At 36.4% G+C, this 26,456-nt stretch overlaps 1 protein-coding gene across 4 annotated transcripts in view; it reads left to right on the forward strand.

The window, feature by feature from the left end:
• Positions 1-26,456, forward strand: part of MRPS28 (mitochondrial ribosomal protein S28) — a 207,542-nt gene that overhangs the window by 18,094 nt on the left and 162,992 nt on the right. For all 4 annotated transcript variants that reach the window (XR_012514109.1, XR_012514108.1, XR_746470.3 and 1 more), the window contains exon 2: positions 3,935-4,116. Coding sequence is in view for 1 of the 4 variants with exons in the window: in XM_003940187.4 (XP_003940236.1) it covers positions 3,935-4,116 (182 nt within the window). In the remaining 3 variants the exon portion in view is untranslated. The remainder of the gene's footprint in view (positions 1-3,934; positions 4,117-26,456) is intronic.

Here is a 26,456-nt window from a genome sequence, read left to right on the forward strand (position 1 = left end):
CACTTTGGGAGGCCGAGGCGGGTGGATCACGAGGTCAAGAGATCGAGACCATCCTGGTCAACATGGTGAAACCCCGTCTCTACTAAAAATACGAAAAATTAGCTGGGCATGGTGGCGCGTGCCTGTTAGCCCAACTACTCAGGAGGCTGAGGCAGGAGAATTGCCTGAACCCAGGAGGCGGAGGTTGCGGTGAGCCGAGATCGTGCCATTGCACTCCAGCCTGGGTAACAAGAGTGAAACTCCGTCTCAAAAAAAAAAAAAAAAAAAAAAAAAAAAAAAAAGAATTTCTAGTACTTTAGAGTTGGAAGAAAATTTATAGGTATCCAGTCCTTTAATTTGCCAATGAGAAAACAGATCCAGAGAAGTTAAATGGTTTATTCAGGATTTTTTTTAGCTGTTTATTGGCTGAGTTGGTCATAGAAGTCAGGTTTTGTAAGTATTTGTTATTCTTATGTACTGTTTTCTTCCTTTTAAGTTTGTTATGATGTTTGTCTTCTGCAGCAAGTTTTATTTAAGAACCACTGTTCAGCATACGATGTAGCTTTATAGCATGTATGGTACTCATGTATATCATGAGGTGGTTAGATTAGTTGATGTTTCGTATTTCTTTTAGCGCTAGTTGCCCCGATTCCAAGCTGTATGTTAAATGATCCTCATATGCATGATAGTTATATATATGCTTAATGTATATGAAAAAGACAACCACGTGTTTGATGAATAAGTGAATACATTAAAGTGATACTGTTCCATATGTCTGTAATTCCTTTACGTTCCTCCTTTCTACCTTGACGGTCCTGTTCAACTTTCAGGCTTCAAAGGAGAAAATAGTACAGCAGAATAGCAGGAGATCTGATTTCTATGACCAACTCTTAGAGGAAACAGTCAACTCCAAGTTAGTACCTATGACAGCTAAGTTAGTGAGCTTTACTGTAACATTTCCAGGGTTAGGCACTGAGCTCCATGATACATATCCAGCGGCCACAGTGTGCTTCCAGTCTCTGTAGTCTATGTCGGCATGAGAGGAGCTATCAATGTTAGTTTAGAGACTTTATAAACAGGACTCCTGTAGTCAACATGGACTGTGTGAGTTGCTACATTTACTGTTTTTAGAAGTCACTTGACAAGTAAATGAACACATTTTATCTTAAGCTCTAGGATTCAGAGATGGTTCTAGACTATGATTTTTGAAGGAAGGGTTTGTCTGATTGATGTAGCTTCCCAAAATCAATGATGCAATGTCAAAAATCAAATGAAATAATGAGCTGCAGTTTAAAAGCAAATTCAGGTATTAATCCGAGGTTCTTATGCTGTGGTAAAATTTCACTGACTGAAAGCACACTGACTTCCTTGCAAAAAGTAAAGGCAAAAAATAATGGAAGAGAAATGTTCTACCTCCACTTGATTTTAAAGTTACCTTTTAAAAATAACTATAACTTTATAAGGTTTATAATGTAATGAATATTTAACTACAGACTTACTAAAAATCTCAAGAGAATCTTTTTAAACAGTTGAGAGCACTCAATAATTTTCTAAAACCAAGGGGAAAATACCAGTTACTATTATACTAATCTTAGCTCAAGCATCTCGTCACAATTGAAAAAGGAGATTGTGTTATTTTAGGAACAGGGCCTGGTGATGGCTGAATTATTGCCAGTAAATGTTTAACTAACTACTGGATCTTCCTATCATCTGCCTTTTTTTTTTTTTTTTTTTTTTTTTGACATGGAGTCTCACTCTGTTGCCCAGGCTAGAGTGCAGTGTAATGATCTCGTTCACTGCAACCTCCGCCCCCTGGGCTCAAGAGATTCTCCTGCCTCAGCTTCCTGAGTCACTGGGATTACATGCACACGCCATCATGCCTAGCTAATGTTTATATTTTAGTAGAGATGGGGGTTTCACCATGTTGGCCAGGTTGGTCTTGAACTCCTGACCTCAAGTGATCCACCCACCTCAGCCTCCCAAAATGCTGGGATTATAGGTGTGAGTCACTGTGCCTGACCCCTGTCATCTAGTTTTAATTGGTCTATGGCTTCAATTGAAAGCCATAGCAAAAAAAAAAAAAACAAACAAAAAAGAAGAAGAGGAAAAAGAAAGGAACCCTGGTAGATAGCAACCACAGAAGTGGAGTAATGGGAAAGCAGATCATAGGGAAAGTGGGCAGGACCTGCCGTGGTGGCAAGCAAGAGACCCCCAGGTTGATATTGTTTGCTCCTCTTGAGCACTGCTATTCTCAGCTGCTTTGGTGGCAGCTGCTGTGGATGGAGTAGTGGCTCCCATCAAAGTATCATAGTAGCTGCTCTTGTCAAGAATGTCTTACTTAGAATTACTCTTTTGCACTACCTCTAAAGGGCAAGTCAGCCGTGGCTGTGTTAAGTCTGTAGGATGTGTTTTATCTTTGGCTCTGCAAGAAAGAACTATTTTTTCAAAGTGCTTGTTTAAGGACCTTTAATGTTATATTTTGTGGATTTGTAAAACTAGTGTGATATCTTATGGCAGACATTCCTGGCTACCCTTTCAGGTCTACTTGGCCTTGAGGCCTACTGACTTGCCTTTAGTTTAGATTGACTTTTTTGTGCTGAGGATTTTTTCCCAGTGTGTTTCAGTCTGCCAAATAAATTCATCATGATACCCTCCCTCTAGCACCTAAGGGACTTAGCATAAGCCAGATGTCTTGACTTTCTTTTTCCTGAGGCAGAGGTCATAAACTTGAGGTTCACGGGCCAAATTTAACACCTGGATGTGTTTTGCCAGGTTTGTAAAAAGGAAAACCTTTTTCCCCCTGAATATAAGTATTTAAAAATTGGAAAATTTACACAAATATGTGGGTTTCTGGCTTTTCTTGGAAAATTAAAACATTAAAAATTAAAACATGGGGACTTGAATTGCAGCTGCGGTGGGACCTGAGTAGTGGCTGTACCTTTGAAACATGGGCATATATTCTGATTATCAAGCCCCTACCTGGCCTGGCATTTGAGTTTGTAATCTTTCAATTAGTACATACATTAAATTTAAGTCACAAATACAGTTGTGTAGTTTTAAAAGTAAACGTGCTTTACTATTGAATTTTTAGTAGTTCTCCCTTGAATAACAAATACAAAACTCATTCCAAATACAGCATGTAGGTCATAATATCAAATTGTTAATATTCTTCTGTGATTTGCTTTCACAAATAGAAACCTAGCACTTCCTTTAGTTTGTACCAAATTGCACATACCACTCCATACACAAATAAAAAATGAGTAGAAGGCACAAATCTGTGTTAATGGATTTGGAAAAAATGTGTTGGGGAAAAAAAGAATAATTAGTCATACCTCAAGTGAATTCAATATGTAAAAAGTCTCCTAGAAAGTGAACAGCACAAAACAGCTATTTTTCTTTTGGAATTTTATTTTAGGGAAAAAAAAGTATAACAAATTCAAGTTGTTTAAAAATATTATATATCAGGAACCCATGTTCAGACTGATCATTGCGATAAAAAGCTCTTAATCATTTTATCTTAATGTAAATTTAAATTTAAAAGAATAGTCATTTTCACTAAACTTGACTTCAGAGGTATTTTTTTACAGATGGTCAGTGCTAGGAATAAAGTCAATTGCTGCTTGGATGCCCTCCTCACATGCTCACACTCTGACCACTAACCAGCTCCCACCCCATTCTCAGAGACCTTCTATATACAGATACTCTTCTACTCTCCTTACCGTGCCTGGGCTCTTGAGACCTCACTCTGGACCACCACATCTCTGTCATCCTCCACCAAGTATAGATGCCTCATCAGGAAAGAAAAGATGGAAGAGGAAGTTGCAGAGCATAACTGGCATTCCACATACATTTTTAAATTATTGCTACAACAATTGAGTTTAAGAAAATTTCTTTAAGACTTTATTATACCTTCATGATGAGTTATAGATATATAAATATCTCTTTTCATATTTAGGGCTCTCCAAAAAATGTGGAATCCTTCGCATCTTTGCTGAGACGTTCTCCTCTTACACAGATGGGACCTGCTAAGGATAAACTGGTCATTGGACGGATCTTTCATATCGTGGAGAATGATCTTTACATAGATTTTGGTGGAAAATTTCATTGTGTATGTAGAAGACCAGAAGTGGATGGAAAGTAAGTAGAATCATTACTAAGTACCTTGAAAGTGTTCACAAAAGTTGAAATACCTCAAAAGTATTGTTGAATGTGAGGTGATTTTTGAAAAGAGAGAAAACGTATTTAATTGTCTTGATAATGCTGTTGGAAGAAAAGTCTGAAGTGGCTGAAAAATACCCATTGGTCATGTTAGACCAGACTCATATCTTCTCAAAGCACTGAGAGCAGTTTCTGGAACTTAAAAACAATTTTGTAATAATGCATGCGGCTCAGGCTATTTTGCCTGGAACTTTTTCTTTTTTAATTGTATTTGGGCTCTGGGGTACATGTGCATGTCCTGCACCCTGCAGGATTATTGCATAGGTACGTACATGCCATGGTGGTTTGCTGTCTTTTTTTATCCCTTCTCTCTTTCATCATCTCTTTCCACTTCTCTGAGAAGCATTTCCTTGCTGCTTCTCAACGCACTCTTCTCTTCTTCCACCAAATTCTTATCTTTATCATTTTGTTTTCTTATAATTTGCATCTATTTTTAGGATAATTTTTTCTATCAAATACGTAGAGTTCATTCTGTTGTAGTTTATGTAGGTCAAGATATTTATGAGTATAAATAGGTACTGGAGAAAGCACTAAGGTGGGGGAGCTAGGAGTGGAATATCAAGAGCCAGGAAGCTGAGCTAAGATTCTGAAATGGGAAAACAGGAGTAAACAAGATAGAAGTGATTTTCCCCCCATCAATTTCTAATGCGCATTTTTTAGTTTTCATTATTTTTGATATCAGAATACACATTAGAGTTAACAGTATATCAAATTAACTGACAGTGTTTTTTATTTTTTCTTAATCATATATAAAACAATAGTCAATCTAGTAATCAATGATATATTAGATGGGATGAATTACAGTATTTAAGAAGTTTTTGGCATGTAAAAATTGGTCATATTGTGGAAATGAAAGGCAAAAAGTCTACTCGAGACCTTGGAGAGCAATTATGAGAATGAGTTGCCTCTCTCCTGAGAGCTGGTTATCTAAAGATGCAGTTGATAATTGGTCTTGCCCGATTTAGAGACATCAGCTTGTTCTACCTGAATCTGAATGGGGCCTCACAAACTAAACAGGATACACATTTCCTCAGATCAGTGATATATGAGTAAATATTTAACAACCAGCTGATTTTTAAAAAAGCCCTAATTTCTGTAGGGTGAAATACTCCCAGCATGGCCAATTTCAAGTCACCAACATGATGTCACTGAATGTAGAGTTGGGAAGATGTATACACAGTGTCTCTACCTTAGATAACCAGAAGCTAAACAGTGTTTTAACAAGATGAGTGGCATAAATCAGGTGTCAACTAGAAGACTGTGCTCCTTGGCATGAGAGAAATGGCTCAAGCATGCCTGGAATTGGTATATCAAATAACATACAAGCTTATTCAAAAGTAGGGAGAACCAAAGAAATTTCTAAGTAGGATGTGTCTGTCAATCCAGATTTTAATACTGTAATCAGTATCTTTTATGCAAACAGCTACTGAAAGAATTCAATTAGTTATTGTGTCTAAAAATTTAGAAAAGTGATGGGCATGTGGTAAACAAATGCTATTGTTATTGTTACTGTTATTTTCATTGCATTGTTATTACTAAAATCCTTGTGACCTAATGATGACATCCCTCAAGAATTCCTTTTGAGGAGGGTTTATGAAGGAGGCAAGAATGAAGATAAATGATAGAAAAGTCACCCTTTAAGAGAGGCAACTCAGCTCTTGGGTACTATCAGCAGAAGCTATAACGGATCATTTTTTCATTAGTAGAACAACATATAATTTAAAAATAAAGTACTGTTTTATTTTACACAAAGAAATCCTTAGTCCCTTCCTTACAATTGATGATGCCACCATGGATGCTGTCCAGTTGCAGTGCCTATCTTATTCTTACAAGTTGACTAACACGCAACCGGAGAATCAGGTTTTGACTTTATAAAAAGATCTGTTTATGACAACTCTGCTAAGATACTTCTCAGCAGATATTTAACTGCTGAGTTAAGTTTATTATAAATTACAAATACCAATCATATACTTTTTTTATATTTGAGGATGGAATTTTGTTAATCATATCTCTTTCATAGATATTTCTCTCTTTGTGGGTATTCTTTTATCTGCACTGTTCTTTTTTCTCATTGAATTAAAAATTTAAAATATCACTTTTGTGATTATGTCGTATTCTTGAATGTAATATTCAGAATGCCTTAGATATTTAGAATTACGTTGCCCAGCCTGGACTTGAACTCCTGGGCTCAAGCAGTCCTCCCACCTCAGCCTTCTTAGTAGCCGGGACTTACAGGCATGCACCACCATGCTTAGTTCTAAGGCACAGATTTTAAGTATCAGGCTTGTCATTAGTTTTCTAGTGATTACTATAGTCTGATTGGAATTTATTTATAGTATTGCTTTAAATGGTTAAGTACTAGCACCTACTGCAACATTTATTAAATCTTAATTTTTTTTTTAAAACGAAATACATACCACATATGCACACATTCTGTTATATAAATTATTTGCTTGAAGGCTTCATCTCTCTCTGTTCTCCCCACAATGAAGCAGTCCATTTAATGAAAGCTTTTTGAGGGATAAGGGGTGACTCATAGTAATTTTGCAAGTAAATTCTCTTATCTTTGGAGCAGTCACTATATTAGAGTCTTTTTTTTTTATGTGTGCATTCCATCCCTGCAAGATTAATTAGAGTCTTTTTTAAAGTATGTAGGAGAGTTATGAGTTATATATCTACATTTCTTTGTTCTGTAGTTATCTGTAGTAATTTCTCAATTCCTGCTTCCATGAAACCACCTGCTTAGTATCCAGTTACTCTCACCAGAAATACCCATTTAAACTTCCAAAGGAGTCACAAAATAAATACATTCATGAATGAAGATCATCAAGAGGGGAGGAGCCGAAGTGCCACAGGAATTGATTTGTTCATTTGTTCCTTCATTCATTCACTCGTTCAATCAACAAATACTTACTAGACCTCTTCAATTTGCCGAATACTGTTATCAAGACTGGTAAACCAGACAGACTAGTTCTGTGCTCTCTCAAGTACATATTCAGATGGGGGAAGGAGGCATAGATAGTAAACAAGCATATGAATCAATTTAAAATATTGGTAATTACATAAGTAAAAAGGGATAGTATGGTGACAGAGTGCTGGCAAGTAGAAGATAACAGTAGTCAAAAAAGGCCTTTGACTTCTAGTGCTGTAAGTCTGACATGCCATCAAAGTGCCTTTAAAAAGAAAAAAAGATAAGAGTCAAGGCTTTAGCTCTCTCTGAAGCTCTCTCTCTTCGGCTTCCTCTCTGGTCCTATAGACTGGTAATGTTATTTCTAACTGTGCCCAATCTTTAGCCAAGGTTTAACATCAATAGTTTGATTATTTGTTTTCTCTACCTGCATATCCTATTACGTAGCCTTATGGCTATGTAGATTACTCCAGCTCTTTATCTACATACATTGTTTTTTGGAGAAAAACTTTTTAACATAGCAAATTTTATGTTCTCCAGTTTTTAATCTATCATGAAATAAAGGTTTATACTCTTCACAGAATATTTATTAGATCTTTATTTGTACATGTAGAAATGCCTAGTTCTTTCCAAAATCCTTCTCTAGGTTTCTTATAGTGATATTGTTGAGAATTGTCAGGCCAGCATAACTACTGTTTTGGTTACTTATTACTCCTATTTGTATCTAAAATAAAATTTGTGGGTGGGAACCTCCTATATTCAAATGTTTGCCTGTTGTCACTGAACAAGGAAGTAATGAGATCCAGCTCGGTTGTTTCTGGTCTTCCCCTTTTCGTAGCTATATGTTTAGATTATATGACTAGGCAGAACAGCTTATTGGGCTGGACACATGTTATCTACCGCCATGATGTCCAGCCTCTGACAGCAAATTCTAAGAAGCTGAATCTCCATAATGGCAGAGCTTCCTGCTTTGGTATGTTTTAAGTCGTTATAAATAAGATAAATATTTACATAATCTGTTCATCATTCATCAGCCTTCCTTTTTTTATCCTTTCAGAGAACTGTTTTCTTCTCTTCATTCAGACTTTCGTGTAGTTGAGAAATTCCAATTTAGGACAGTTTAAAATTAAATACAGTGAAAAATAACTAATTGAAATATCCAGTTTAGCCAAGTGTTTTAATTTTTTATTTCTTTTAATAAGTAAGTTGAGTATTTCTGAATTACAGCAACTAATAGGGATCAGAAAATATTTTGGTTAATGATATTCTAATTAGCTAAGTAATAGCCTTCTATTATGTTCTATAGCCTTTGTTTTAATGTTCCTTTTTATATTATAGTTTAAAGGAACGGTTTTTAGTGTTTGTTCCAGAAAGCTCTAGAGTTTTGCAGAAAAGCATCTGATATTGCTTATCTGGGATAAAGGGGCAGCTGGGCCCTACTTTCAAAGCATCCCTACATTTATCTGTTTTATGTATTAGAGCTCTAGGACAATTTTGTTTAATCCGTGTGGTGAGTATTTCTACTGCAAATAAGAAAAGTTTGAAAAACACTTGGAAAGGAATAAACTAATTCTAGAAAGACATAACCTTAATAGTAAAGTTGAGAATCTAAGCTAGAGTACTTAAGCATGAACAATAGTAATTTGATCTACTTAGAGTGAGTTGTAAAATAGACCTAAGTATATTTAGAGATTTTGAGGTATGCGTGTGACCTTATAATACCAGCCTCAAAAGTTGTAATTATTATATTTTTCTTTTAAATGAGCTTATGACTTGAAGTAAAAAATCACATTTGACAAATCAGAATGATGCAGAATGGCATTAAGTTCTTTGGAAGTTATCATTTAATTAACTGATGTGTCAAATCAATTGACATTATCTTTTTCTTTTGGAAAGCCCACCGACTGATCACGTGGAACATAAGAAATTAGTAGTCCTGTATTATACCTGGGCATTTTTGTTCCTTCCAGTTGAGGTATATGTTTAGCAAAAGCTTAGCTGTACAGTAGTTGTTTCTTTTTCTTTTTCTTTTTTTTTTGAGACAGTCTTGCTCTGTTGCCCAGGCTGGAGTGCGGTGGCATGATTTTGGCTCACTGCAACTTCTGCCTCCCAGGTTCAAATAATCCTTGTGCCTAGGCCTCCTGAGTAGCTGGGATTACAGACGTGTGCCACCATGCTTGGCTAATTTTTGTATTTTTAGTGGAGACAGGGTTTTACCATGTTGGCCCGGCTGGTCTCAAACTTCTGGCCTCAAGTGATCCACCTACCTCGGCCTCCCAAAGTGCTGAGATGACAGGCATGAGCCACCACACCGGACCTAGTTGTGCTCGTTTCAAAATGTGTTTATATCAAGAAATTTACTTGAATATTGCACAAATTAATAAAATTTGAATACAGTAAGCGTTTTTGTTCTTATGAATGGTAACTTTAATGTTTTAGAAAGACTCCATAAAGGAAAACTTTGGTTTTTTGTTTTGATTCCCCTGTTTCTGCTGCTTCAATCAGAAAGGAGAGCGTTTTTTGTTTTTAAGAAATTGCTGTTGAATTAGATTGTGCAAGAAAACTGTAGATTGAAATAAAAATTATAAAAACGTGAAAGGTGTTGCTTTCCAATTGTCTTTCTGTTCTTGTTCTGCTTTCACATGACTGGCCTTGGCAGTCACAGACCTTGCAGTCTGGTTATTGTTATGTAAGGAAGAGCAGCACTTCAGTGAGTGGACCCCCTACTGAGAGAGAACCGACCCCTCCCCCTTGATCCCATATTGGAATATTTGCATTAATCTGCTTTAAGTTAATATTTTTGCTGTGTACATGTGTACTTTTTTTTAATGAGTCTTTACTTTAATCTAATTTTCCATGAGCCATTCTATGAGTCAGAGGGCTTATAGTGTGATTTTAAAATACAGAGCACTTTTCCCATCATGGGAACCTGTATAGCCTTGTTTTTAGACTTTTTTTCTTCTGTCATATTAATGCAGCACACAATTTCACAAACTTGTTTCCTTTCTATATTCCATCTGATTTCCTTCTGATAATCATAACAGCTTTTTTAAAACCTGCACTGGCATTTTATGTATATTGTCTCATTAATTCTTCACAAAAAACATAGAAAGTAGATATTATCCCCATTTCCCAAATGAAAATCAATCTCTGGGCATAAATAATGTGCTGCAGTCATGTAACTGGTAATTAACAAAGCAGGGATTCAGACCTAGGGCTGTGTATATCCAAATTTTCTTTTCACTCTGCTGTCCTGCACTGTAGATCATACAATATAGAGTAACTCACGCATCATCAAGACTTCCTAAAACAGTCTTAAATATGAAGCAGTTTCATGTCAGGGACCCTGAAGGCAGTGTGACAGTGAAGCTCTGTGGAGGTCTGTTATAAAATGATAGGTAGTCTATTGTATCTTTGGTTATGGTGTCCATTGTTGCCCTGGTCTGAATGTGTCCCCCCAGAATTCATTTGTTGGAACATAATCACCAGTGTGATGTAGCTAGGAGGTTGGGCTATTGGGAGGTACTTAGGTCATGAGGATTCTGCCCTCGTGAATAGGATTAGTGAATTGGCTAGTTAGTTAATCTATGGACCAGGACCAGGTCTTCATGACACTAAATCTCCTTGTGCCTTGATCCTGGACTTCCAGCCTCTGGAACTGTGAGAAAGAAATTTCTGCTGTTTATAAGATACCCTCATGTATGGTGTTTTGTTACAGCAGATCGAACAGATTAAGAAATAGTATGGTGTGTTTGAGTAGTGCAACCCCCACTAAGCTTAAAACTAGCAGGTCTAGGCTTTGTTTTGTAATGGATCTGTGTCATAATTATGGTAAGACCTCTAGTCAGTCACAGGACCTTATTAGTGTCAACATGCCTCATGTTATTTGGGAATGATAAATTTCAAAAAAGTGTTGTGTAAGTCATAGAAAATTGGCTATTTATACCAAATATACTTAATTTTTCATTGTTTATGGGTTCTTTTAATAAAATGTATTATTTACTTCCTTTGAACCTTGTTAGACCTGAAGTAGTTGAACCTTTTTTTGTTTTTGATGACCCAGGGGTCATAATTATAAACATTAATTTCTATATTGTATTATAGTAAAAATATACAGAATTACTGATTTATAACAGTATAGTCCCCCAGTTCTGTAGTTTTGTGTTCTCTCTCCTTTACTGCTGTTATGCCCTTGTCTGCTTTTTATAGCTTTCTCAGACCTCTTAATTTTCCTCTTCCAGTATGCCTATACTTGGGTGATCAGTCATCAAATTTGTTGCGCTTAAAATAAGAACAAGTAGGGTTCGAATAAGGACCTAGCAGCCTCTTTTGTAAGTAAAGTATGGGTACTTTAGTGTATGGATTTCAACATGTTCTGACAGCTTCTAAACTCCTTCTGTTTAGATCTCACTGGACTGTGTAGCTACTTGATGTCACCAGATAACTAACTTTCCGATAAGTGAAGTGTAACTGGGTTGGAGTTTTGCCTGTGTTGACTGCCTGTTCAATGATGCCCTTGATAGGGATTGTCACATATCAGAACAGTGTTTGTTGAACCAATCAAGGTGCCGAGTGTTTTGGACATGAGCATTTATCATGGTTGAGACCTTAACACCTTCACCTCCAGTAGGGGCAGTAGGAAAAATAAGGTGGAATTATTTGATCTCAAATCCTGTTTGAGATGGTACCAGTTCTTATAGTGAATTTGTAAATAAATGAGTAAATTCCTTAAAACTCTTGTTAAGCCCAAAGAGTTGCTTGATAGCATTAATTAGTTTGGATGCCTTGGAATGCAGCGGTAGAGCATTTTATCAATCACAAGAAATAAGCTGCTGATTTTATTAATTTTATTTTGAAATAAACTGGGTGTGATATGATTTTTCATTGAGTCAGCAAACCTTTAATGAGTATCTATTACGTGCTATCTGTGTATTTAAGACTAGTGACTTACAGGTTAATGGCAATCACTGCTTCCAAGGGAGTCGATCCAGTCAGGAGGATAGAGAAGTAAACCAATAAATACAGCATCGTGTAAGTTCTATTTATTGTATTCTACAGGAATGGAGAGGGTATTGATGGTTCAATCTGCTTGTGTCAGAGAAGGCTTTCCAGAGGAACTAACAGTAGAACTGGGTTGTAAAGGATGGGTAGGAGATACTAAGTGCAGAAAATGAGTGTTTTTGGGTGAGGGAGCAGCACTTGTGCAAGTCTTAAATGAGAGAGCGCCTGCCTCTTCTGGGAATTCAAGTGGTTTAGTTGGCTTAAGTTTAGGAGGAGTGATGGCAGAGTGGGGAGATGCCAGGAACCAGATATCCAAGGAATTTACGTATTGTCCTAAAAATGTCCTAAAAAATTGGGGCTTTATTCTGATGGTGGCAAAGAATCATTAAAATACTGTAACAAGTAACGTGGATCAAATTTGTGTTTCAGTGAGATCGTTCTGACAGAGGTGTGGAGCATATTTCAGAAGAAGGATGTGAGTTAGGGAGGTTAGTAAGGAAGCTGCTGAAAAGAAATGATGAGAATGTGAATTAAATCTGAGGGTGGGGAAAGGAGAGATGTTTAGCAATTTAGGAGGTAGAGAGAGGTCTTGGTGTCTGAGTAGACACCAAGACTCTTGGTTTGTGAGATAGAAAAATTTTGAATAATGTTTCATTTTGGACATGAATGACAGGTAGATAGTGAGTTGGGTTGTATTGGGGAGGTGGAGAAGGGGAATGTGTTCCATTGGTATTATGCCTGCTTTAAAAACAAAAATTAAAATGCCGAGATTTAGATCAGTTTTATTCTCTTATTTCCATTCAAGGTTATAATACTTGTGATTAGTGTTAGGAACATTTCTCTTTTTATAATATAATATTTTATATATATATATATATATGTATATATATATATTCCTGTGGTTAAACTATGCTATTGCTTTGGCTAAAGAGCTAAATTCTCCAAATCTTTTCATTTCATTAAGTTGTATTTTAGTTTTGATTTTTTTCAAGAGTTGTAAACATTTCTGTAAAGTTCTCAAGTATAGTTTTGCAAGTAAAGTCCACTTATTAATGTGTTAATGAGGATTTTGTCTTTTAAAGCATTATCTCTATGCTGGCTCTCTGTCATAACACACAGGATTGACAGCTCTGAAAATCAAAGGGTTTCAAAACAAGCATGATTGGCAGCTCTAAGGTAACTAGCACGTGCACTGAATATTATTTGTAGTTTTGTTTGACACTAAGGTGGAATAAACAAGCTAATTTCCCCATCTTTGTTTCTATTTCAAGTTGTGTGATATGTAGGGTCAGGTAAAGAGTGGAATGTGTATTGGCCGTTAGAGAAACTAAAGTTTTCAAGGTGTATTGGTGAGGAAAAGAGAAAAGAATTTGAATTAAGTGGGTCTTTTTATTGCAGAGGACATGGAACATATCGAAAAAGCATGCATGCTTTGTATAGGTTGATGATTTAAAATCATTCTAGTTTTTCTTTAACAGATCTCTTAAATCCTTTTTAGGATAAAACAGCATCTGTTATATTTAGCTTTTTAATAGGAAACTTTAATGTTTAAATATGATCAAATTGTAAAATATGATCTCAGAGATGTTCTGAGTTCATGAAACTCATGTAATTCAGACTGAATAGCATTAGAGGGTTTTTTTCTTGTTTGGATATATGCCATAACAAAATTCTTTTGGATTGATTTGTTCTATTGGATTGAATTGTTCAGTTGGATTCTATTTTAATTGACAGGCAAAATGGATTTGCTTTGTGTATCGTATTCACATATGCATAGCTCTATCAGTCCAGAGAGTATCTACATTTATATGTCGAGAAAGTTTGCATCATGTGCCTTCTCAGAACTATAAAGGTCAAAAGTGAATCTGGAAACTACTTTGGTGGCTGAATGTTAGCAATTAAGTGTTCCCACAAAAAGCTTTGAAGGTAATATCTTAATAGGATAGAGAGGAGAAAGAATTAGGGCTGCACTCCTACAATTGGTTCGGGCTGGAGTTCTATTGACCTATGAGTGGATTTTTTAAAAATTAAAAGCTATTTTAAAAGAAGATCTGAGTTCTCTTTTTGTTTGTAGAATTTTGTCTCAATTTAGATTGCTACTTAATTTAGATGTTATCTCTAGATAGCATCTATAGACTCATAGGTACTCAGAATTTCAGCACCTATTTTGTGATTTGTGATTAATTGTAAGAGCAATAATAGCTAACATTTGTTGAGTGCTCTGTGCTAGGTACTTTGTTAAGAGGTTTGCATGCATTATTTTCTTTAACCTTGTTATTACTCTGAGATACTGTTAGCATTCTCATTTTAAAACACTGAAGAAACTAAGGATTACAGAGATATTTTAAATAGTTTAGGGATAGCAGCTACTAAGTATGCAGACTTGAGGTAAAGTAGCTTCTCTATATTGTTAACCACTACTTTATACTCGTTACTTAAATTATACTTTTCAGGGTATGTGTATACGTGTGTGAGATTTGCTAATTTTATCAGTAAATATTTATTGAGTACCTTAATCATAGTGTTCTTAATGTAGTTTTTAAAAATTGTATGACATCTTCATCTTTAGGAGGAATAGCACAGAGGAATGTATGAATAAATGACTAAATGAATGATGTGGTCAAGCATCTGGCTTCTTCTCAAATGAAAGTTGAGATGCTTTCGTAAAGAAGTGCCTCCCCAAAGAGATGGAACTTTAGTTAGATTCCGAAGGATGGAGAGGGAGGGTTGGGATGGATAATGAAAGGAAACCTCTGGGGAAAATGGCATGAGTGGTGACACAGAATTGAGAATGAGCTTTGTGTGACTGTTATCTATGACTGTGTAATAAATTACTTCATAACATAGTGGCTTAAAACAATAAACATGTATTAACTCACATAATTGCTGTGGGGCAGGAATCCAGGAATGTCTTAGCTAGATGATTCTGATTCAAGGTCTCACATGAAGTTCAGTCAAGATATTAGCCAGGCTGTAATCATCTGAAGGCTTGACTGGGGCTGGAGGATTTGCCTCCAAGGTAGCTTACACATATGTCTGGCAGATTAGTGCTGGTTATTGGCAGGAAGCCTAAGTTCTTTGGCACATGAGCCTCTTCATTGATGAGCTGCATGAATTTCCTCACAACATGGCAGCTTCCCCCATAGTAAGAGATCAGAGAGAGGGAGAGCAAGGGGGAAGTGGTGATGCCTTTTATGACCTTGTCACACGTTGTCACTTCTGCCATATTCTGTTGGTTAAAAGTGAGTCACAAAGCCCAGCCTATACTCAAGAGAAAGGGAATTGGGCTTTGCCTGTTAGAAGGAGATATACAGAATTTGTGTATGTATTTTATGTATTTATTTTCTGTGTGTGAACAAAGCTTAACTTTTAATTTAAAAAATGTTACTATAAAAACAAAATATATGACAGCAAGATTTAAGAAAATCTTTCTCTCTTTTCTCTGTTTTCAATGTCAAAAATATTTTCATCAATAACATATTATTAGGCACTGCTTACACCTAGATTCTCCATGTAATTCTAAGGTAACCTTTATTTTTCCTTTCCTACTGTGATTATCCATACTTATCCATACATTGAGTCAGCTGCTGGCAGCTTTGAGCTACTTCAGTAAACATTTATCAAGTGGCTACTCTTTGCTAGGCTCCGTGCTAGCTTTGGCTTTACAAGTCCATACTACTTCTCTTTCTGTCTCTATTAATTCAAATCTGGTGATGGCAAAAGCTCTTTTTTAAGTTGCTGACACTCAGCAACTTAAATAGTTGTTTTCTTAAATAGTTATTTCCAACTCATGCAAGAGAGCCTTGCTAATATCAGACAGATTTTCAAACTATTTTTTATTTTGGCTAATTGAATTATAGTCTATCCAGCCACCTAGTCCAGAGAGCTGAGTCAGAATAGACTCATTTTCTCTTCCTTACAGCCCTCCTGCATCCTCTCAATCACCAGCTTTCCTCTTAATTATTGCTGAAACCTGCCCTTTCCTCTGTCTCTAGCACTAGGGCTTTTCTCCAGCCATGGGTATCTTGTACCTTGTGCCTGAATTTGCCACAGTGACTTTCTCCTAATCATTGTGTTTGTTTCCATTCTCTTTCCTCCTCATTCTATTCTTTTTCTTTTTCTGTGTCTGCATCTAAAGTGATCACAGTGGTCAACATCCCATGACATGGAAGTTTTAGGGAGTGGTGAAATATTTGCTTTGCTAAATAAGCTAGGATCCTTATAGATAAGACTGAATTTCATGATGAAAAGTTATGATGGTGGTATTTGGGGATTGGCATTTTGAATGCTGACATTAGTAGTGATGTGTCAGATGGAGTGGACACCACAAGACCAGTTCTGAGACTGTTGTAATACAGGCAGGTGCTGATTAGAGGCTGGACTAGAGTGGAAAGAGATGGGAACAGAAAGCTAGAAGAGCCTGTTCAGAGAAAAGATTGCTAGGACTCGGTAACTCATGCTTAAGGTTTCTAGCCCAGGTGACTAGAGAAGGAGAGGTCACAGCAGTAGGGAAGTAGGGTAGAGAACTGTTCAGAGGGCAGGAGTTCTGTTTTAGACATGTCATGGTTATTCTATTTTTATTTATTTATTTTTGAAACAGGGTCTCACTCTGTCACCTAAGCTGGAGTGCAGTGGTGCAATCAGCTCACTGCAACCTCTGCCTCCTGGGCTCAAGTGATTCTCGTGCCTCAGCTTCCCAAGCAGCCGGGACTACAGGCGCTTGCCACCTCACCCAGCTAATTTTGCTTGTGTGTATTTCTGGAAGAGGTGGAGTTTCACCGTGTTGCCCAGGCTAGTCTTGAACTCTTGAGCTCAGGTGATCCACCTATCTTAGCCTCCCAAAGTGCTGGGATTATAGGCATGATCACTGTGCCTGGTCATGTTGTGATTTTTCTGTAGGCATTTGGTGACATGGGATTGGAAATATGAGAAATTAGGCTATGGAATAACAGTAGGTCTGGAATTATTAATGGCAACTTCATATTAGGCTCTAAGTGCCTTTACCAGCAAAAACAAAATATAAAGACAACAGCTTCATTGTGGATTTACGTTTGTGCCATATTAAGTGAGAGTGCCTGCCTTGAAGAAATGTTGCAGTGTTCGTGTTCAGCAGTCCTATTGCAGAAAAAAAGCTAAATTTCAAAGTGAAATGCAAATGTAAAAATAACAGGATCCTTTTAGAAAAATAGTGTAACCTTGCCAGGTATATTGTTCCTATCATTCAACTTCATAACTCTAAAATTCTTTCATTCATTTCTAGTAGATTTCATTTATGTATATATACATATATATATATATTTTTTTTTAATTGCATTTTAGGTTTTGGGGTACATGTGAAGAACATGCAAGATTGTTGCATAGGTACATACATGGAAAGGTGGTTTGCTACCTTCCTCTCATCACCAATATCTGGCATTTCTCCCCATGTTATCCCTCCCCAACTCCCCACCCCGCACATTCCCTCCCCTAGTTCCCCCTCACAGACCCTAGTATGTGATGCTCCCCTCCCTGTGTCCATGTGTTCTCATTGTTCAACACCCGCCTGTGAGTGAGAACATGTGGTGTTTGATTTTCTGTTCTTGTGTCAGTTTGCTGAGAATGATGGTTTCCAGATTCATCCATGTCCCTACAAAGGACACGAACTCATCGTTTTTTATGGCTGCATAGTATTCCATGGTGTATATATGCCACATTTTCCCTGTCCAGTCTATCAGCTATGGGCATTTGGGTTGGTTCCAAGTCTTTGCTATTGTAAACAGTGCTGCAATGAACATTCGTATGCATGCGTAGTCGATTTCTTATTACTTTACTTACGTCACTCTTAGGCACCAGTTCTTTGCTTCTACCTCCTTAGTAGATAACCTTATCTTCTTTCTTGAAATCAGTTGTGTACATTAGTTTAAACCATATAGAATTGCAGTTTTTAAGGTCAAAATAGTTGAGTATCTGAAATTTCAACTGATTCAAGCTAATACCCTTGGATTTCCTGTTTCTACCTTAAATTTCTTCTGTATCATTTTTTCTAGATAGTTCTATTAGGTGGGAAACATTTTAGCTTCTTTCCCCTTAAAGCTATTGTATTTTTCCCATTCTCAAATATTGCCCTTATTTTCTAAATTATCATTCATTTGTCAATTCAGCCCGCCAGGCTCTGCCCTCACCATTGTACTAGTTGAAAGCACCCTCTTAAATTATTAGGGACTTCTGGTTACCTGCCTAACAGTTTTTCTTAACTGCTTTGTATTATTCAATAATATTTGCTATTCCCTTCTCTGAAATTGTCACATACCTTTATTTTCTTGATTCTCCTTTGACTTCTCTGTTCTTTTTCTATATCCTTCTAGGAAGTGCTTTATAAAATTTTAGAGGGCAAAAATGGTAGGAAGGGGATACAGTAGTTTTTGGCATGCAAGGAAGTTGAGCGAGACAAGTAACTGGAAGAACACAGGAGTGGAGGGCAAGAGGTCTAGGTTCTAACCATGCATCTGTCAGTGTGTACAGTAGAAATTCATCTACCCAGGAGTCTGATGAACAGAATTGTTCAAAAAGGCTTGTTTTGGAGCTCCCTGTTTTAAAAACCACAGCATTATAATAACTAAAGAATACCTTTATGTATCTATAAATGACATTCGTGTTTTTATGCCTCTGTTTATATGTATCAATTTTTCTTTTATTTAATATATTAGGAATCATTTAGGTTCAACATTGTCCTATAGTTGAAAACATGATGCCTTGTTCTTTGCTCGTTTTAATTTTTAATAAAATAATTTTTCCATAAATATATTACAGTTAGGTTTCTTTTTTTTCTTTTTTTTTGGAGACCGAGTCTCACTCTGTCACCCTGGCTGGAGTTCAGTGGCACAATCTTGATTCACTGCAACCTCTGCCTCCCAGGTTCAAGCCATTCTTTTGCCTCTGCCTCCCGAGTAGCTGGGATTACAGGCATCTGCCACCACATCTGGCTAATTTTTGTGTTTTTAGTACAGACAGGGTTTCACCATGTTGGTCTGGCTGGTCTTGAATTTCTGACCTCAAGTGATCCACCTGCCTCGGCCTCTCTAAATGCTGGGATTACAGGCATGAGCCACCACACTCGGCCCAGAACCTTAACACTGGACCTAAAATAGAATACTTTGTGTTCCCTTAAAAATGCAAATTAGATATCAAATAGGTATAATTAAATCTTTAATTAGAACTGATTGAGCGTATTATAATGTTCATGTGGTTTTTATGCTATTGCCTGTCGTTTTTGAATTTATTAAGCAAACCAGTCCTTCCTTGATGTATTTTCCTTGAAAGCATTTCTTTTATATCCACTTATAAAAATGGTGGTATCAGCTCTTCGTTATGCTATACCTCTTTCAGTGTGGAAGATATGATTTGAAGTTATTTGGCTTCCAAATATATTGTTGTAAATGTACATATTTTGAGACTCAGCATTTTTACTAGAGTTAGTCTGACCTCAAAAGTTCTATTTTACTCCCATTCTGTTTCAGCTTTTATTTTACATTTTTCTTGTTTACTAGCATGATAATATGTCAAATTAGTTTGAAAGTAACAGCTAAACACAAACTCTTTCAAACTCAAAATCTGTTTGAGAGACTAAATATCTTTCCTAACTGCAACTGCAAATATTTTGGTTTGCCTGTTTCCTGAACATAATTTATTTAAAAACTTTAATCCCAAACTTCGCTTGTTTTTCAAATACTATGTCTTCAGCATGTTTTTTGTTGTTGTTATTATTGTTTATTTTTTAAGACAGGGTCTCACTATGTCACCCAGGCCAGAGTGCAGTGGTGTGATCACAGTTCACCACAACCTCCACCTCCTGGGTTCAAATGGTTTGCCCACCTCAGCCCTGCAAGTAGCTGGGGCTACACGTGCACACCACCACGCCCAGTTAATTTTTGTATTTTTTGTAGAGACAGTGTTTCACCATGTTGCCCAGGCTGGTCTTGAACTCCTGAGCTCAAGCAATCTGCCAGCCTCGGCCTTCCAAAATGCTGGGTTTACAGGTGTGAGCCACTGTGCCCTACCCTGCATGAATTTTGAAAGTTCTTTGTTTCATTTATTTCACTGAATAGAACATCTGAGGTTTGAAGCAAGATGTTCCAAAAGTCAAGTTTAGCATCTGTTGACTTGTGATACGAATTCTGTATCTATTATTAATAGTAAGGGTAGCGAAGATGATGAAGGTGTTGATGACTGGAGCAACAGCAGCATCTTCCTAATCTTTTGAATTGCTGTGAAGTTTTCCCTCCAAAGGAATCTTAAGTCACTTTAAGAGAATAAGCATGTGCTGCATATTTTGGAGAAAATAATTTTTAAATGTTTGGCATAGTGCCTTGCAGAGTATAAGTTCACAATAAATACTCATTGCTTACTTTTTGCATGGACAAGAGTCACCAAGTCATTTAGCTACCAGTAGAGTGTTTCAGTTATTGGTTCAATATACTGTTCTTAGTTCCTTTGGTGTTGTAAAGGGACGAAGTTAACCTCCAGTGAAGACGCTGTAGTATTCCTGTTTTAGTGAAGAAATGAGAGCCATTTCAGTTTTAAGAAAAGTAAAATCAATGTTGAATTAAATGAGAATTTATTGTTTTCTAGATTTGAAAACTATAGGGCCTTTTCTACCTGTTCTTGACTTCATAGTTGGCTATACTAACATAATTATTATAGCCAGCATTTATTAGCTGTTAAGTCTTACTATATTCAGTCACTTTTCTAAGCATAATACTAGTTAAGATCATTGGCCTTGGAACGATTTCTGAATTTGAATTCTGGTTCTCCTCCTAACTAATTGTGTGATCTTGAGGAAGTTGCTTAACTTTGGAGTCTCAATTTTCTTGTCTTTAAAGTAGGTGAAGATAATACTTATCCCCAAAGTACTATCAAAGTACTGGTTGGTGTGAGAATGAAAGTTGTCATCATTATCACAACAGCTGGCATTATTGAACCTTTTCTATGTGTCAGACAGATACTATGCTTTATATATGTCCTACTAGCATTACCCTTATTTAATAGATGAGAAAGGTGATTCTCAGAATTTGTGACTCTCCAAATCATTTAGACTTGTATCAATTGCAAATAGCAGAAAACTTGTCTACTTATGGCTTAAACAGATGGAGAGGTTTTTTTGTTTGTTTGTTTGTTTGTTTTCTGTTTTTTGCCTGGGGATCCTGAGTGTTAGTGGCTACTGAGGTTGTTTTAGCAGCTAGACAACATCAGTGCTTTATGCTTCAGCATCAACATCAGACTCGGGGCTTCTTGAGTCATAGTGCAGTAAGGCTGCTGATTCTACAGATAACATGTCTTTGTTTAAGGGAGGAAGAGAATAGGAAGGAAGAGAATGGGGAGGGCAGGTAGTTTTCATAAGGGTAATTAAAAAGCAGACCTGGGATGTGTGGTGGCTCACACCTGAAATTCCAGCATTTTGGGAGGCTTAAAATTCCAGCATTTTGGGAGGCTTAGGCAAGAGGATTGCCTGAGTCTGGAAGGTTGAGGCTGCAGTGAGCTGTGTTCATCCCACAGCACTCCATCCTGGGTGACAGAGTGAGACCCTGTCCCACTAAAAGAAATAAATAAGTAAAAAATGTTCTTTTAAAATTTATTTTTTATTTTTTGTCCCTTTTACCAGGAAAACAAAAGCTGCCAGAGTTGAGTTTTCATTTAATTGGTCAGACTATACAACACATCTAGTTTCTCCCTAACTGCTGGGAAAGCTCTGAAAACCAGCGTTTAACTTTTTCATTGTGGCTGCTTCAGGGGAGGAGGGGACTGGGAGTAACTCTTATGTCACCTTGCCAGTGGGTTCTGCTGCTGTGCCTGAGCTCCAACCACTATTAGGTGGCAAAGCTGGGATCTAACTCAGGTGTATCTTCTTCCAAAGGCCTAATTTCTAATTCTGCTTTTCAAAGAATAAAGGCTCCCACATTGTAAAGATTTTGAATGAATATTATCCAACATCTACAGACAGGTACAGTTTTTTTCTTGGAATATTTTCCTTTTCAAAATAAAAATTATTTACCTTTTTAGGCTGGCTGTGTTTTGAAAGTATAGATTATATGTTCCTCCCTATCTTCAACTAAAGATATAAAATAACACAAAAAATTAGTGACTGAATGCATTTTATATTAGAAATGACTACTAAGATATGTTTGTTTCAGGAAATTTCTGAAAACGTTTTTCAACAGTGAAACAAAGCATAATACGTAATTAAAGTAAAGGATTATTGCCTCTTTCCGTTCTGATTACTATGTTTTAACTCATGTAAAATGAGTTTGTTTTATGCTTATTTCCTAAGGGGTGGTTATCCACTGATTTCATTTTCTGGAAAATAAAATTATGTCACAGTTCTTGGAAGCTGCATATTTATTTATTTTGTTTTGTTTTTATAGAGATGGGAGTGGGGTGGAGTGGGTAAAATTAAGTAATCCAAATTCTCTATTCAGTTGTCAAATCTATAAACATAGCTTACTCTTATATCCTATTTTTTTCCAAGGATAAATACAGTAGTGCTCTAAATTAGGAAATATTATCCACAGATTTTAGGCAAGGAGACTGAGACCTAGAGAAGGTATGAGATATATGCAAAGTCAGTGAGCTAGTACACAGCAGAGTTTTGGATTGAAGCCTGAGCCGATCCACAATGCTTGGCGAAGACGAAATCCTGACCAGTCTGTCACTTAGGAAAAATTCTTATCTTCCTAATCATTTGAAACTATTTAAATTACATGTTTATCAGGAGAAAAAAATACAACTGTCACTTTTTAAAATTTTTTACTTTTTGTTGCAATCATCTTTTGTTATAGATTATAAAGCAATCTTTTGTTTTAGATTATTATTTTGTTATGGTTGAAAGAATTACAGAACAACAAGTAAAAGCCTTGTTTGCCTTAGCCCACACTTTGCAATTTCTCTGTCACCCTATGACTTTACCATTAAGCGTTATCAAGTAATGTTTAGTTGTTCAGTTAAATTCAGCCACACTGTTGTCAACCATAAGCTGTCAGTCATTAATAAATAGATGGACTGTTCTTAAGTTGATTTTCCTAGTCTGAATTCCAAAGAATGTCTTTTTAACTAATTACATTATGATGTGATCTGTCTACATTTCTGTTTTCATTTTTTTAATATTGGATAATTAACCAAATATTTCTAGTTGCATTTTTATAAGAAAAAGGGAAATAGGAAAAAGAGGTATTTATGTATCTATTATAAATACCAAATGCTGTGTTCTTTTACATTAAAATTCTATTTATGCAAGTGTTTCTTCCTATACATACATTTTTGTATATTATTATTTGAGACAAGTCTCACTCTGTTGCCCAGGCTGGAGTGTAGTGCCGTGATCTCGGCTCACCATGACCTCTGCCTCCCGGGTTCAAGCAGTCCTCCCACCTCAGCCCTCCAGGTAGCTGGGACTATAGACGTGCACCACCACACCTGACTAATTTTTGTATTTTTTGAAGTGAGGGGGATTTCGCCATGTTGGCCAGGCTGATCTCGAACTCCTGTTCTCAAGTGATCTGCCTGCCTTGGCCTCCCAAAGTGCTGGGATTACAGGCGACAGCCACTGTGCCTGGCCAGTATTCTTTTGTTTATTATAAAAATAGTTTATTGACCACACAAAACTTAATTAATTCTGTTGGTCTCTTCATTTTAAAGCTTTAAATCATTTGTTTATTCTATGTATTGATCACTGAGCTATCAAAGCTAATCTTCAATGATCAAGCCAAATTAGCAAAATTGGATTTATGTCAATATTTCTGTTATTATTAGTTTTTTGTTTCAATTTGTAGTGCTAATGCATTTTCGTAAAGAAGCTGTGGGAAATTCTTTTAAGTATTTAAATTTTAAGATATAAATACTCATTTAAATGAGTATTTAATAAGCTCTATCATTCATTTTAGTCTATTTTCCTCCAGTCTTTTCAGCTACACACAAATTTCTGTTTTGCTTGTATGTAATGTGGTTTTAATCATAGCCTCTGTAATTGTGAATATTGAGTGTCTCACTTAAGTTTGTTGTGTAGCATTTTTTCATTATGAAGGATGCAGCATGTATCATTGAATATATCATAATTTCTTCATGCATTCCTGTTTATTAGGTGAGTTGTTACTACTTTTTCACTCTTACAAATGAGTCTCAAACATCTCTGTGGATAAGACTTCAAGGATTATTTCCTGAGGAAAGATTAAGTGGAATAAGTAGGCTTAAAGGTTATTAATATTTTTCAGGTTTATGTAAACAGATTGAGGATTTCATGTATTTATTTATTAATAGCATTTCCTTTGTTGTAAATTGTCAGTTTCTTTGCTTAGGTTATTTATCTGCTGGGATTATGATGTTTTCCTGATCTACGTACATGAGCTCTTAACATTATTAAGATTGTTCATCTTTTTATTTGAAAAATATAATTTTATTTTAAAAGTAATTTAAGCTGATTACAAAATACAAATTTAAATAAAGGAAAAAACCCCCAAATATTACCAAGTGAAAACCTTTTCTTTTCTTTTCCTTTTTTTGAGACAGAGTCTTGCTCTGTTGCCCAAGCTGGAGTGCAGTGGTGCAATCTTTGCTCACTGTAGCCTCTGCCTCCTGGGTTCAAGCACTTCTCTTGCCTCAGCCTCCCAGATAGCTGGAACTACAGATATGTACTACCACTCCCAGCTAATTTTTGTATTTTTAGTAGGGATGGAATTTCACCATGTTGGCCAGATGATCTCAATCTCTTAACCTCATGATCTGCCTACCTTGGCCTCGTACAGTGCTGGGATTCTAGGCATGAGCCACTGTGCCAGGCCCTTTTTCTTTTTCTTTTTTTTTTTTTTTTTGAGACAGACTCTCACTCTGCTGCTTAACTGGAGTGCGGTGGGGTGATCTCAGCTCATTGTAACCATCACCTTCCTGGGTGAACCAATCCTCCCACCTCAGCCTCCTGAGTAGCTGGGACTACAGGTACATGCAACCATGCCCAGCTAATTTTTTGTAGTTTTAGTAGAGACAGTGTTTCGCCATATTGCCCAGACTGGTCTTGAACTCTTGGACTCAAGAGATCTGTCTACTTTGGCCTCTCAATGTGCTGGGATTACAGGCATGAGCCATGGAACTCAGCCAGCATTTTCATATATGTGTTTACAAAAAGGTTCTTAACAACAACAGCAAATCATATTTTTGCATGCTATCTCATAAGTAGGTCTTCCCTCAATTCTCAAATAAACATATATAAGGGCCAGCTAACTGTGTCATAAACAAAATTGTTAAAGACTTCATAGCATTTTATTACTATAATTTCTTTAATTCCCTATTGATATATATTGATGTTATTTTCAGTTTTTATTATTTTTATCAGTATACAATTTTGGTACAACTATCTGATTATTTCCTTATAGTAAATTCTTTAGAGTGAAGGAGCTGGATACGTTGGACATTCTTTAAAGATTTATACACATTTACGGATTTGCAAAGTAACTGTTTCTCTCCAACACTGGGTATTATTTTACTTTTCATCTTGCTAATCTAATAAGCAAAAGTTATTACATCATTGATTTAATTTGCATTTTTGATGACTAGCAGTGGTGAACATTTGGGCATTCTTCTTTTATTTTATTTTATTGCCCTTTAGGTTCTGGGGTACATGTGCAGAACATGCAGGATTATTGCATAGGTACATACATGGCAATGTGGTTTGCTGCCTCCATCCTCCCGTCACCTATATCTGGCACTTCTCTCCATATTATTGGCCATTTATTCTTAAATGAATTTTGTATTCCAGATTCATTGGCCTGTTCTGGTTGCTCATTAATCTTTTGTATTTATCACTTTCTCATTAGTTTATACTCTTTAACTGTTAAAAACAATTTACTCCAGTTTGTTGTTGATTACTTTTGCCATACAAATTTTTCTATTACGTAATTGATTTGCCATTTTTTTTCTTTCACAGTTTCTTGTTTGGGTATCATACTTAGATACTTAAAAAGGCTGTTGCCTTTGCAAAAATAGTGGTCTGTGTTTCTCTGTAGTACTTTATAGTTATATATTTTGGTGTTAATTAATTAATTATCTTTTCCAAGGTAGGGTCTTTCTCTATTGCCCAGGCTAGAGTACAGTGGCATGATCACGGCTCAGGGCAGCCTCAGCCTCCCAGGCTCAAGTGATTCTCCCATCTCAGCCCTCCAAGTAGCTGGGACTACAGGTTCATGCCATACACCTGGCTAATTTTTGTACATTTCTCTGTAGAGATGGAGTGGGGAGTCTCACTGTGTTGCCCAGGCTGGTGTTGAACTTCTGGGCTCAGGCCATCCTCTTGTCTTGACCTCCCAAAGTGCTGGGACTACCCGTGTGAACT

The sequence above is a fragment of the Saimiri boliviensis genome, chromosome 15, assembly GCF_048565385.1.
Source record: "Saimiri boliviensis isolate mSaiBol1 chromosome 15, mSaiBol1.pri, whole genome shotgun sequence".
Classification (NCBI taxonomy): Eukaryota; Metazoa; Chordata; class Mammalia; order Primates; family Cebidae; genus Saimiri; species Saimiri boliviensis.